The sequence below is a fragment of the Bubalus kerabau genome, chromosome 2, assembly GCF_029407905.1.
Source record: "Bubalus kerabau isolate K-KA32 ecotype Philippines breed swamp buffalo chromosome 2, PCC_UOA_SB_1v2, whole genome shotgun sequence".
NCBI classification, from domain to species: domain Eukaryota; kingdom Metazoa; phylum Chordata; class Mammalia; order Artiodactyla; family Bovidae; genus Bubalus; species Bubalus kerabau.
The window spans coordinates 115,636,310-115,651,349 of NC_073625.1; the positions used below are offsets into that span (position 1 = coordinate 115,636,310).

Sequence of the window (15,040 nt, forward strand, 5' to 3'; positions counted from 1 at the left end):
CAAAATGAAATGACCTCAGTGAGAGATCACCGCCTCAGTGTCTGCAGCTGCACTAAGATCGGATACTTCTACACCACAGTTTTTGAAAGAGCTTTCTCCAGCCTCAGGCTGCAAGATGCTGGATGACTCCAGAGCTGAGCAGTCCAGCTCATCTGCTTCACCTGGCCAGTCTGAAAGATACATCATTTGCTTATATGACTGACTGAGCCCTACATTTTGCTGTTTTTTCAAATGAACTTGAGCAAGATAAGGACGGAATTTTTACACTCATATATAGTGCCTCCTTGCATTTGCAAAAAGCATCCAGGTAAGCATCAAGAAACTGAATAGAGGCTAATACACATGAAAAGATGTGAAGAATTTTCTAGGCTCTCCCACCTGAGGCACGCAGTGGTAGTAATCCCACCAAGAGCCCCTTTCTTCTTGAGAAATTAAATATGTCAAATCTGGGTTCATTCAAAAGGTACTTTTTGAGGCCTCTGTCATGGACCTACATTCCAGAAGATCCTATAAGTCATTTATGGAACGTGAAATTGCAATGCAGTGACAGAAGGTAGAGATGGGACCACAGCTCCAGAGATGGCCACTAGGACACTTACTCTGAGTGTGAAAATTATATTTCTAAAGAAAATAGTATAAACAGAGTGAGAAGCACTTTGTAAACATATCCAGATAACTGTTGCCATGGGAGGTGTTTCATTTGGCAAGAATCAATAAGTCTAGAAGCAGGCCATAATGTCAGAGGTGCTTTTAACAGGAAGGGTTTAATACAACCTTGTGAAACCTTCTGGAAACCAGCAGCCCAGACCAGGAATCTCTGTTTGGATGCTGGCTCTGGCCACTCAGAATGATGCAACTCTCCATTTTCTTACATCTGGAAGAATAATGCAATTGCCCCTTGACCTCTACTTGCCTTAATTGCCCAAATAACCTATTAGATGAATGCCCAAATAACCTATTAGATGAAGTAAAATATGAAGTAAAATACTTAGATATACTTCTAGGATCTCACAATCACAAGACCAAAAGCATTCTGTTCAAAATTCTATATCCTATTTGATATAAATTTTCTCAGTATATGAAACCCAAGAAGTAAGCTTTCAGTAAATTATTCCACATATCCCAGTGCAGGCTTCCCTGGTGGCTCAGACAAGTAAAGAATCCATCTACAACGTGGGAGACCTAGGTTCGATCCCTGGGTTGGGAAGATCCCCTGCAGGAGGGCATGGCAACCCGTTCCAGTCTTCTTGCCTGCAGAATCCCATGGACTGGCGGGCTACAGTCAATGGGGTCTCAAAGAGTCGGACACTACTGAGCGACTCAGCAGTGCAGGCATTTTAAGAACAGAGATTGCTGAAAGCACTAGGGTTGGGATGATTTCAACAGCTTACCATAGCAGAGTAACTCAAATCCCAGGAAATGCACTGTTTGGGTACAGAAACCAGCAAAGAATAACAAAGTTTGCACAATAACCTCTAATTATACTGAAAACAACTAAACAGACCATGTCCACATGTTCTATTAACAGAGCGATTCTGAAGGGTCAACACTTAAGGAGACTCAAAGGAACAGAAACCCTCACAATGGCCCTGTGGCTCTATCTGTACTCACAGGATTGGTCTGTGGACAGAACCACTCTGAGTTATTTTGCCTCTAGAAACCAGAGGGAGGAACAGCAGCCCTGGATCCACACACATTCCCATGACAGTGTGCCACAAAAGTAATAACCAAGATGTTCAACTGCTTCCAGACCTTAGTCGGGTTTCCTTCACTACTAACTTTTGTGACGTATAACACGTCTCAAACCTGTAACTTCTTGCCTGACCCTCGGTCCTGTGTCTTGGTTGGGGGTAAAGGACCAGAAGCCTCTTACAGGTGAAAATACCTGGGAGAAGTGGAAGAACTTCTCCAAGACGTCCCCATCAGCTCTGGCCTGTTTCTGCCTCAGGCCCTGTCTGAAGGTGGATCACAACCTCACAGCCCCCGCAGGCCTGGCTGCAGGGGGAAGGGCTGAGAGAATGCTGAAGTCAGCTGCTTGTGAGTCTCTGAGTCAGCATCTTCAAGACCAGAACGGCTGTTGAGAAATAAGACTTCTCCCCCACAAAACCCCAACATAACAGTGATCTGAGAGCTTGAAACCAAAGAACTCAATTTCAGAGCAGGAGCCCCAAGCTGACCTCTGGAACAAGAACTGGGGGTGGACCCCTCACCCACTCGCTGCTGCCTCCTGAACAAGCTGGAGTGCTTGTGAGACAAGCAACATGGATGGGCAGGCAGGGTTGCATGCATGCGGATGGGTCCTGCCTGGAGCTGGGCATCCTTCCTGGATGACCTCACATCACCCACACCTCCTGACCTACAAACTACTGTCTCCAGGAAGACTTGGATAGCTTCAACTAGCTGCTGCTTTCAAAGTGAAGGGGTGGTGTTTTAGTTGCTAAGTCGGTCCAACTCTTGCAACCCCATAAATTGTAGCCCGCTAGGCTCTTCTGTCTGTGGGATTTCCCAGGCAAGAATACTGGACTAGGTTGCCATTTCCTTCTCCAGGGGATCTTCCTGACCCAGGAATTGAACCCACATCTCCTGCATTGCAGGGGGATTCTTTACTGTCTGAGCCAGGAAGTGAAGGGGTGGAGGCGGCTAATTGGGGATGCAGTGGAAAGACAGCCAAATGTTCTTCTAATCATTGCTGTGTTCAAGTAATTCAACTTCAGGTGCTTCTTAGGATATAATATCATAAGAAAAAAAAGCAAGATACAAAATTGCATACACATACACATTTAGAAAAAAATTTAGACGGGAGACGTCTTAAAGTAAGAATGCTGGAATAATGAACAACTTCTTTCTTTCCCTTCAGAATATTCTAGACCTAAGAATAATCCTCCAGCTAGCTGGAATCATTCTCTTGACTGAGGACACAGAGGGTAAAAGAAGTTTCTTGTCTGCTTCACCAGATGGTCCAAATTAATCCTGGTCACCAAGAAGGAGACAGACAGCTCAGACTGACCACACATCCATCAACTCCCCTGTATTTTTCAAATTTTCCTATGAGGGAACAGAAGACATCTAGCTCAGCAACCCAAAGGAGTTAGTGACTCAACATACCACACAGGCAGGAGCCCCAAAGCATCTCTAACCTCCCGTTTCCTCACTCAGGGACATGTGAGAGTCTCCCACCAGTGCATTTTTGGCACTTGAAGGGAAAGGACAGCATTCCACAATAATACTTGCTAATTTAAAAAAAAAAAAAAAAAAAACTGCTGAAAGCCAATTACAGACACAGTCAGGTATCTTAGAGTGTTTGTGGCAGCAGTCTGTCCATCCCACCATGCGGGACTCATGGGGAAGGCGGCCCCGCGGGCACACTGGGAGTGGCTACAGCTCCCAGGAGCGTGTGGCCCTGATTCTTAAAGGAGCTGGCGGTCAGCAAGGCAATGTGCTAGGTGCTTAGACACGTTCTCTTACTGCTCACTAAAGTCCTGTGCCCAGAGGGACACAAGCAGCCCATGGTGGTGCTGGATTCAGGCCCAGGCCTGCCTGATCCTAAGCACTTTTCTGCTGATCCAGGGGAACCATCCAACCCCTCAGGAAGAGCGGATCCCTGTTGCCTGTTCAGCACATCAAATCCAGACCCTATCAGCTAGCTGACTCTTCTACGACACTATACATCCTACGCTTTCTAGAACATTTCCAATTCTGAGCATGCCACACCCATGTATGTGTCTCACAGTGTGGTCTGCCCCTGGAGACCTCACTGGCTTATCCTCCCCTGTGCTACCATCTGCACTTGTTTCTCCTGTGGACAGAAGGGGGGTTACTCCTGCCACAGGGACAGATGATTTCTATGATCTGATTCGCTTCACACGTTTGTGCTTCATCTTCCCTGCCACACTCCATGTTCCTTCTAAATCAACACTTCACCACCAGGAGACCATTCACAAAGAAGGGATCCTGGAAGCAACAGAACATATAAGAGAATAAGAGATAGTAGAAGAAACTATAATCTTGCCCAAAACTGTTCTGTTCACTCGATCTGCAGGTGGCATGGTGTTGGACAGACTGACCTTTAAGAGACGTGTTAAAGGACACAGTGTTTCACCAGAGTGCCACTCCCAGAATGGGAACTGCCAAACTTCCACTTAACTGTATCCATGTAAAGTCCTATGCTTAGATTCAAACACTTAAGTGCTCAGATGTGACACAACAGAAACTTGGCTTTGTTACAGTTCATTCAAATATTAATCTTCAACTTTTGGTAGTCAAGTTAAAATCAAGTTCAACCGTACAATGTGATTGTTTAATAGAAAAGAAAAGGTGAGTGTTGTTAGGAGGTGTTTATGGAAGTGGAATGTTCAGGTCACAGGAAGCAAATGTTAGTTGGACCTGGGGCTGAGCCCCTGTTACCCAGATGACAAGTAACCTGCCTGATTCTGAGAAGCATGCTGAACAAAATGACAGAGCCTCAAAGCAGGAAGAGACCTGGTATCTAGTTTGGGTTAAGAAAAGAGAACAAAAAAATTTAATATTTTGAAAATTAAAAAAAAAAAGAGAACAGAGAAACACAAATTAGTTCTCAGATGTTTTAGCAGGTTGCCATACGGAAAAGGGAAGCCTAAAATGTGACCCACCAGTGGAAGTGACTGAGAAACAATTTTCTGTTGGATATAAAAGAAAACTTTCAAATCATACCTGTGGGAAGCAGAAGGATGGCCCTCAAAGATATGCAGAGCCTAACCCCTGGAACTTGTATCAGTGCTGCTTTACAGGGTAGAAGGGACCCTGCAGATGTGATTAAGTCAAGGATCCTGAGATGAGGAGACTGGTCTGGACTATCTGGTGGGTCCAATGCAGCTGCAAGGCTCCTTATAAGGGGGAGGCAAAGAGCATCAGAGCAAAACAGAGGTCAGAGAGAGATGTGAGGATGTTACACTGCTGGCTGAGAAAACAGAGGAAGGTGCTGCAAGCCAAGGAATGCAGATGGGTTTCTGGAAGTTGGAGAGGGCCAAGGAACAGATTCTCCCTTAGAACTTCAAGAAGGAACACAGCCCTGACGACACCTGGATTTTAGCCAAATAACACCCACTTCAGACTTTTGACATCCAGAACAGGAATGGAATAAACTTGGATTGTTTTAAGCCACTAAGTCTATGGAAACTTGTTAGAGCAGCCATAGGAGATAAGTGAAAGTTGCTCACTCGTGTCTGACTCTTCGCGACCTCATGGACTGTATAGTTCATGGAATTCTCCAGGCCAGAACACTGGAGTGGGTAGCTGTTCCCTTCTCCAGGGGATCTTCCCAACCCAGGGATTGAACCCAGGTCTCCCACATTGCAGGCAGATTCTTTACCAGCTGAGCCACCAGGGAAGCCCATAGACGATGAATGGATGTCTAATAAAGGAATAATCACTACCATCCCTGGGGAGCTCCTTGTCCCCAGGGCGATCAAGAAGAGGCTGATCATCTACGAGTCAGGAATGCTGTGTGGGTGAGTCCTGAAGGACGCACAGCAGACCCCGCCAACCCTGAGAGTCCCTCAGACCACGCAGCAGCGCTGTCTCTTGTTTTTGTATTCAACATGCTGGTGCCACCCCCAAGGCTGGCCCTCGCTTGCTCCCAGCAGAACCATGGCAATCAGTAAAAGGCATGCTTTGGCTCAGAGCAACAGTGCTTGCGGGGGCACCTACCTGAGCAGAGGACACCTTTGTTCCTGGCGCAGGAGAAGTTGTCGCACTCGCAGAAGGACCCGTAGATCTTGCCAAACTCGCTCTCAAAGCAGGAGCACTGGTTGCAGCTGCACTGCCCGCGCCCGCTGCACAGTGGCTTGCCCTCCGCCTCCCGGCACAGGTTCTGGTACCCGCTCTGGCTCTCCCCTTCCTGGCACTCGCACCTGGTACCCAGGTAGCCGGGGTTGCACTCACACAGGCCGCAGACATAAGTCCCGTTGCTGCTGCACCTGGCGCTGTCGGGTTCCAGCCCCGCGCTGCAGCCGCACCTGCAGTTGTAGGTGACCCCCACCTCCAGGCTGTCCCGGAAGCCCACGGGCCGCAGGGTGAACGTGTGCTGCACGTGCTTGCTGGGGCAGCTCCGGGCCTCCACCGATACCTCAAAGGACGCCTGGGCAGGAGAAAGAGAGGGGATGTTGTGGCCGTGGCGCGACTGGGCCTCCCGCTCCCTGTACTGGCTTCCCTATCACCCAGGGGCCCGAGCACAGTTCCTCCAAGGCCCTCAGTGCAGAGCTGGGATCAAAGCTGGCCCCTGCCCACATGCAGGGAGGCCACTCCAGCCACCCGAGGAGGATGAGGCCCCAAGTCAGCAAGCCCTTCCCTTTACCCAGGAAGGGCATGTTCAGGCACCATCATCTGACAGGTATCGTGCTTGGTTCGTTAATGTTCATTATCTCTTTGAATCCTCACACCCTGGAGGAAAAAGGCTTCCATAGGAAGGTAGAAAGATTCACTCAAGGTTACATGGTTCTCTTTCTCCCCTCTTTTTTCACTTCTAACCTATCCTCTCCTCATCTCCATCTTGAAAGTCAACAAAATATTCAACAATTTACCAGGCACCTCGTCTGGGCCAAGCTAGACATGCTCCCTGAGCACGTGGGGCCCTGGGGCCCAGCAGCCCTGGCAGCTGCCTACTCTCCCGCAGAGGTGCCTCCTCCCCTGCTGGAGAAGGGACAGAGGACCTCTGGGTCCCTTCCAGCTTAGCCGTCTCCTCACAGACACACCTGAGCCTCCCTTCGTCCCAGTTTCTCTCTGCGTGGTGCCCACAACCGTCTTTCACAATCAGCCCACGGCCATGAGGTTGTATTTAGAAGTGAAAGAAAAAGTGAGAGGGTTAGTCGCTCAGTCATATCCAACTCTTTGTGACCCCATGGACTGTAGCCCACCAGGCTCCACTGTCCACAGAGATTCTCCAGGCAAGAATACTGGAGTGGGTAGCCATTCCTTTCTCCAGGGGATCTTTCTGACCCAGGGATCAAAATCAGGTCTCCTGCACTGCAGGCAGATTCTTTACCATCTGAGTCACCAGGGATACATGTGGACAGACTTTTTCTTATTAAACAAAGCATGCAAAGCATGTTGCCAACTCCTGAGCTGCTTATGAGTTGCCATGGAAACAGGTAGGAAGGTGGACCTCGATGGCAGATCACAATGGAGGAAAGGCGCCTGTTAGCTGCCCACATGGCTGGGATGTGAGGAAAGGAAAGACACTGCTCGCTGTGATTCTCCCACGAAGTCAAGCATGACACCACTTCCCCCCTCACGCTGTGTGGTGAGAACCATCTAGCACTGCCCTCCCTGCGTGGCGCTGCAGAAATCTCCAGACAGGTAGCTGGCACACCTGGCCAGACAATACCCTGAGTCCTTCTCCCTCAAATGGACAGAGGCCTGGACCCACTCCAGAAACTGACCCACTGCCTGGCCCAGATGTCTTTCTTTTTCAAAAGGCTCCTCAGAACATTCTGGAAGCTCAAAACAAGTTAGGATCCACTTTTAGCTACTGTTGTTGTTAATTCTACTATCTGGGTTGGAAAAGAACTGATTTCTTTAAAAAGTCATCAATAACCTGCTTTACTGGGTACTCTTTAGGTATATTTTCGGAAAACTCTCAAAATATCTTTTTCTAAACGTTCTATAGATCCCTTTTACTTTGGGATCATTACTAATTCTAAAAGGCCTCCCCTCAGATTCCGTGACACCCAGGGACCCCCCCAGGGTGGGAGGGGGAGAGTGTGAGACTGAGCAGGAAACCCAGCTCCCCAGGCCCTGGAGAGGGTCCTGCTGGCAACAAAACAGCAGAAGTCAGCACTAGGAAAGGGGTGTCACAGGACATGCTGTCGGACAAGTGAATTGAGGACAATGGCCACGAGCCAGGGTCAGGAAGCTGGGAGGACCAAGCCAGCTGCAGATAGTTGGGACTGGCCCAGCCCCACTTCCACGTGGGCAGTGGGAGGGACAAAGGGAAAGACTGACGAAAGCAAATTCAAGAGTAAGTTCCAAGGCCCTCGGGTACAGCGGGGCTCTCCAGGTAAGGAAGTAAGATGGGGACCCACCCAGGATACTGCAGTCTGCCTAACAGTTACCAGCTGCTGCGTACTACACGCACCAGGCACCGTGCTTGGTATTTCCGTGAGCATCTCATTTACACGCCCTAGGAGGACACATCCTCATTTACCAGAGAGAAAGCGGGGTTGGTTGGTGGGCTCAGGGGGCTTAGTGATGCTCACACAGCTGGGGAGGGGTGGGGCTAGGCCTGTGCTCACCTTGGCACATCACCTCCTAGAAGGAGAGAATGAGGCAGGCGTCCAGTGTCCAGAGCTGGGTTCAGAGGGAGAGGCCCAGCTCACACAGGGACCATAGGCGGGGACCCCCCAAGTGGTGACCAGAGGTTTCTTTAAATCTTCCAGCCTTGGGCTGGAGGTAAACTGGGTGCAAATGGAAGGACAAGGAGGCCGCACCTGACCAAGGCGCCAAGGGCATCAAGAATGTGGAGGTGAACATCTCTCCCTCTGAGGCTCAGAGAGAAGCCTAGTGCTTCCCAGGGGAACAACTTTGCTGGACTTAGTAAATGGAAAGCTCTGCTCCCTGCAAAGGCAGCTGGGGGTCAGAAATGAAAAAAGTTACAAAGAAACAGCCTGGACCAAGAGTCCAAGGCATTTAATTATTGCAAGACTGTGGGTAGTGTCCATCTGTGAGCATAACCTTCCCCCAGGAAAACTTGCCTGCATCATGGAATTAAGCAGCAAGAGGGGGATTAATCTCCTGGGACTTACCAGGAGTAAGTGGAAAGGTGAAGCCCTTCAATGAGTGCTGGCAGCCAACCACCCAGGATTCAGAAATGCTCACCTGCTGTCTGCCCAGGCTGCCCGGCTGGAGGAGCAGGAAGGCCTGTCTTCTCAGCAGGTCCCGCTGGCCTTCCCCAGCCAAGCTCTGGTCCAATCAAGGCCCTCAATGTCGGGCCCCATGCGGCCTAATGTCTGCCTGGCCACCTGATAACCAGGGAATGGCTCAGTTTCAGCCAAGCTTCAGGTCCTGCTGGGCACAGGAATGCTATAAAAAGCACGCTGGGAACAGAGAGTCAATCTGTTCTGCCACCCCTCCCCTCAGAGTCCATTTCCCTGAGGGATCAGGAAAGAATCCAGCGAGCCTGTCAGGTGGCTGGAATGAGGCTCCTCTTCTGCGACCACTGTGGACTGACGGTGAAGGCCCCCAGTTCTGGAGATTCTCTGCTTCCCATTCTAAGGTTCCAGAGGATGGTCACGGGCACAGCAGCCCTTCCTCTGCCCAGCCTTGTTATCTGAACCTCATTGAGATGCTCCTGGTTCCCGCCTTGGGGCTGCTGGCCTGATTCATCCTTTCCCAGGGGCTGCCCAATCCCCACTCGGGTCCACCAAATCCAGGCTGTGCAGATGCCAAGGCTCCTAGGAGCTCACTGAGACAATGGGTCCGGACACGAGGTGGAGAGCCCCAGGGGAGGGGACAGTAGAGGGGACGCCGTGGGAAGCCTATGACGGGCTCACAGAGTCCTTTGTACCAGGCGTTAGTGCTGGCCACTCAGCAGGCCACTTGCATACTGATGTGTCAAAGCCAGTTCACGAGAAAACCAACTTCCAGCAGCCAGGCCCACTCAGTAAGCCTTGGTTGATGTTGGGAAGAAAAATGGAAATCACTAGATTCAGGACTTCAAGATTTCATTTAAGAATTATTTCTCTGAGGACCACCTTTGTCCCTTACCCCCTACACCTCCTAGAGGAAATCAACCCTGATTATTCATTGGAAAGACGGATGCTGAAGCTCCAATACTTTGGCCACCTGATGCAGAGAGCCGTCTCACTGGAAAAGACCCCAATGCTAGGAAAGATTGGGGGCAGGAGGAGAAGGCAGCGACAGAAGATGAGATGGTTGGACAGCACCATCTACTCAATGGACATGAGTTTGAGCAAACTCCGGGAGACAGTGAAGGACAGGGAAGCCTGGTGAGCTGCAGTCCATGGGGTGGCAAAGAGTCGGACACAACTTAGCAACTGAATAACAGCAACCCTACCACCTGCTTCTTTTCTGAATAGACCCCTTACCCAGAGAACACAGGACAGTCAGGGAACCACAACCTCTGGTTGGAAGGAACCACGGAGCTGCTGCCTGACCACCCCGAACCCTGCAGGAAATTCTGGTTACAGAGGCGAGACCCACACGGAAGCCACTTGAACTCAGCTGTCTCATGGCTCCCCACAACCCATGGGCCATGTCCTTATCCACAGGCCAGGCCCCGAGACACACTTGATGGTAGTGATAGCCCGTCTGCGCTCCCTAATTCCTCTTCTCCGGTTGAGACCCAGCGCCTCTCCGCTGTGCCCTGTGCCCCTGCCTACCTCCTCGCCGTTTCCTGACTTGCCCGCAGCCCTCCCAACTTGTGGTGCTAAGGAACAGGAAACACCTGCCGAATAACAGCCAGACACCGTACTGGAACGTGGGCCCTACCAGTCAGCCCGATCCTGCCTCTGTCCCTGCCACTCTCCCCTCCGTCCCCAGCCCACTCCCCTCAGCTGCTTCCCACCTGCAAAAGGGCAATACCCTCATGGACTCACCACTAATGGGGTCTCCTAAACCTTCTTTTTTTTATTTTTTATTTTTAAACTTCACAATATTGTATTGGTTTTGCCAAATATCGAAATGAATCTGCCACAGGTATACATGCGTTCCCCATCCTGAACCCTCCTCCCTCCTCCCTCCCCATACCATCCCTCTGGGTCGTCCCAGTGCACCAGCCCCAAGCATCCAGTATCATGCATCAAACCTGGACTGGCGACTCATTCCATATATGATATTATACGTATTTCAATGCCATTCTCCCAAATCATCCCACCCTCTCCCTCTCCCACAGAGTCCAAAAGACTGTTCTATACATCAGTGTCTCTTTTGCTGTCTCGTATACAGGGTTATTGTTACCATCTTTCTAAATTCCATATATATGCATTAGTATACTGTATTGGTGTTTTTCTTTCTGGCTTACTTCACTCTGTATAATAGGCTCCAGTTTCATCCACCTCATTAGAACTGACTCAAATGTATTCTTCTTAATGGCTGAGTAATACTCCATTGTGTATCTGTATCACAGCTTTCTTATCCATTCATCTGCTGATGGACATCTAGGTTGCTTCCATGTCCCGGCTATTATAAACAGTGCTGCAATGAACATTGGGGTACACATTTCTCTTTCAATTCTCTAAATCTTCTATGTCTGGAAAACTCTAAGCCTCAGCTGAAATAGCTGCCCCTGTGATGAGGGGCCTTTCTTCCTTGGGGCTCCATCAGCAAAAAGGGGGCTGAGGGGAGGCCCCCAGTTTCCATGCCACACCAGCATGGTGGACCCCACACTCAGAATGACCCATGCTTAGGTGTAATACTCTGCTATCTGAAGTTATTTCTGAACAAGGACCCCACCTTTCCATTTTGCCCTGGGTTCTGTCCTCTGCTGCCTCCAGGGCCCTCAAGGAGCTCACCTCTGGTGGCCTGGCCAGCACCACTTGGTCCGGTTATGATGGGTGAGTGGCTGCTGCTCTGTGCCAGCCTGTCTCCTTCCACAGAAGACAAAACTTAACAGCCCTGGCAGCAGAGCCAGGGGCCACATGACTGTAGCCTCTTGGACAGAGAGAGGAAACAGGGAGCCAGTATGGGAGGCCTGTCTTTGGGCCGCTGTCTCAATAGGGTCAAGGCCCCTCGGAGCCCAGGGGAGGCTCCAGCTCACCTGCTGGGATAGAAATGCTATGGAGAGCATAGGAGAAGCACCCTTCCTTCTTCTGCTTCAAATGCTCCTGAAACCATCCAAATACATCTGAGATTGTTCACGTTTGTGAGAAAAATGCCGCTTGGAATCCTGTCCTGTCTTCTGGACAATGTTCCTATCTTGCTGACATATCCTAGCAAAAACAAGATCTGCACACTAGAGTGACCACATGAAAGTGGTGATGATAACACCTTTCGCTTCTCTGAAACTTTCCAAAGTGCACAAGGTTTAAGGGGAAAAACCTGGACTATGGCATCAGTGGCTGCAGCTGTCTCCTAGCGTGCGTGCTCACCAGCAGTCAGACTTCCAGCAAGTCCCTCAGCGCCACCCCACAACCCCACCCTGGAGTCTCTGTCTTTCTCACATAAAATGGAGAAGTAATGTCTACCTGACCCAGGTGCTGCAAGCAGCAGAGACCTGGCAGCAAACCCCTAGCACAGCATGGAGTGCATTATAAATTCCCAGGAAACGGTAGCTCACGTCACTATTCCCACGGTCAGGATGCTATGAGCAGTGAGGGGACTCAGTTAGGAGAGTGTTGCAAGTCCACTGCCCGTCTGTGGGTGATCTCACATCTCAGGGTGCCTGGCAGCACCTAGCCACAGGGGGTGTGCAGAGCACATGGGGAGGTACTCCCTTGCTAGAGGCTGGCCCTTGAGATCATACTCTGAGGCGAGCCCTCTGGATAGGTGCAACAGGTGTGATGGAACACAGTGATGGGCAGCGAGTGCCAAGGGAAGGTGGTGGGGGGTAGGGAGGAGCACTGGTACCGGTGCCAGAGCCAGAAGGTCTGAGCCTTGAACTTCTGCCCTGCTACTTACTGGCTGCTTACCTGAGCAAGTGACTGAACTCTGTGCTTCAGCTTTTCTCATCTGTCAACGTGAATAACTACCTTCCTTACAGGGAACCCAGTGAGGAACATGGAGCTAACTCTGTCCAGTCACTTCTCAGTCCTTTCCAAGACTAACTGCATGGTCCCCTTCCTGCATGGGCCATCAGGAACCCAATATTCTTACAATAAATTTCCCTTTCTTGAACTGGCTTCAGTTTCTTGCATCCACTATTTCAACTTTATTATCAACAAACTAGCTCTTTTGACCTTCCTGGTTTCTAGATACCTCATCGTGACAGTTGCTTTCCCTGTCAAAGAACTTTCCCTGAACAAAGAACTCCAGATGCGGTCTGACCTGCACAGAGAAAAGTGAAACCATTATCTCGGGGTTCCATTAATGCAGCCTCAGTTGGCATTATATTTTTTTTAAAGCAACACTAGTTATTCACGTGGAGTCTTTGAGAATTAGAATCTACCAGATCCTTTACTTAAAAGCTACTATCAAACCAAGTTCCCTGTATTTTATTAATATTCTGGACTAAATGCAAGATACTAATCCTAATGATTTCAACTCCACTTCATTTTGAAAAATGTTCTTAAATATTGGCTTTCCTGCTTTGTAAGTAATCTATTTTCTCCAGCTTTGTGACCTTCCCACCTTTGATAAGCAGTTCTGCCACGAGTTAACCTCAAGCCAGTAGTAAACACGAACAGGAGACAGTAGGAACCTCAGTCAAGCCTTCCTCCAGCTGATGTCATCAACACTCCTAGCAAGCAGATTCACTCAGCTATGCGTCTGCCCAGCTACGCTATTGCCAACCCATGTTACCTTTGGATTAGGATGTCATTAGAATTTGTCAAGAGACATCTTGACACCCAGGCATCTGGTGTGTGCTGTACATCCTTGCCTCCTCAGTTTCACGGTACCTATTTCTCCAAGCAAAGGGTTCCTTGGGTGTTTCTCACGCATCCTTCGTTGGCTTTCCTGACACACTGCACTAAACACCCCTTGCACCACAGATCTACAGAACCCACTTACATGTATTTTTTCTGGTTAGTTCTGACTCATCCTACATTTCATAATTGCCTCTTTAAACTCGGTGACTGTAAGGCTTTTATGTTTTTAAAAACACCATCTGGATTTGACTAATCACTGCAACTGATCAAAACAACATAAATATATTACAAAATATGACAAGTATTAAAAAATAAAATTTTATTGGGTGTACAACTTTAATGAGATGGGGCTTTCTCTACCCAAATAGTCCATGTATATTAAAAATTTGACTTATTAATAAGTAAGACAGGGATTAGCATCAATTCTACTCCTATATTTTATTTGTATAGACTAAACCACTCTCTCCAAAATTTATTCACGTCAATAGGAAGATGGGAATAGGAGTCTGTTACAGCAACATCACCTTATTCTATGAATATCTTCTGAGCTAAAGGCCATAAATAAGCATTTTTAAATTTTAATAATTCATTATCTGACAACTTGATTAGCTCAATCTCCCCCTCTCCTTTTTTTAAGATCAAAAAGACACTTGGAAAAAAAACCTGAGTGAGAAAAAGATTTGTTATCTGGTTATTAGAGTCCTTCACTTTCTGAACTTTCATACCACATTCTGAATTGTCCCTTTGCTGGGGTAAGGCACCCCTATAAGATTTAGAATGGGTGAGATGTATGCTTGTGGGTCATAAAGTGGGTGAAGAGCAGTTGGGAAGGTGAAGGAGGGACAGAATCAATTACAGAACATGAGGAAACTCCAAAAGACCAGACTGCGGTGTAAGCAACTGTGTGACCCCACCCATGTCTTTCTGAGCCGTTTCCCTGGAGTCCAGGGTATGTCTGCTAACCTCCACCTTGGCCTTCATTAGTGCTTATGAAAGCCCAGAAGATACAGTCATGGATCTTTAAGATCCCTCTAATTTTTCCAGCTCCAATCAGATTCTTTCATTACAGAGGAGAACTTACCCTCACTGCCTTCCCATTTTCTGAGCACTGACAGTGACAATAAAGCAAAGAATGCATCTCACAGTCTGTCTGGTGCTTCTGGTGGCAGAAATCTCTAGAAGTGCGGCTGGCTCTCCATCACCACTCTGCCTGCCTCTGAGCCAGTGTTTCACCTTTGTTCTCATCACTTGTACATACTCCTCCCTCCCTCAAGTCCTTAGCTTGGACTGTATCTTCATATGCGATATTTCTTCCCCACCGTTTGATTATATCCACTTAAATTCAGACAAGGCAATCCATGCTCCCTCCATTGTGACAGAGTTATCCATTCCATCTGATCAGATCAGAAGAGGTGAAAGGTTTTCTTCATATTTTATAGAAGGGGAAAGTGAAGATCAGACTACCCAAGGCACAGAGCAAGCTCCAGGAGACGAGGAATGAAGGCAGGGGCTTTTAGGTTTCC

The 15,040-nt window shown here is 48.8% G+C and overlaps 1 protein-coding gene across 1 annotated transcript in view; it reads right to left on the reverse strand.

Annotated features, from left to right (window-relative positions):
• ITGB5 (integrin subunit beta 5) overlaps positions 1 to 15,040 on the reverse strand; it is a 113,676-nt gene that overhangs the window by 24,699 nt on the left and 73,937 nt on the right. The window contains exon 10 of the mRNA XM_055568456.1: positions 5,686 to 6,115. Within this exon, the coding sequence (XP_055424431.1) occupies positions 5,686 to 6,115 (430 nt within the window). The remainder of the gene's footprint in view (positions 1 to 5,685; positions 6,116 to 15,040) is intronic.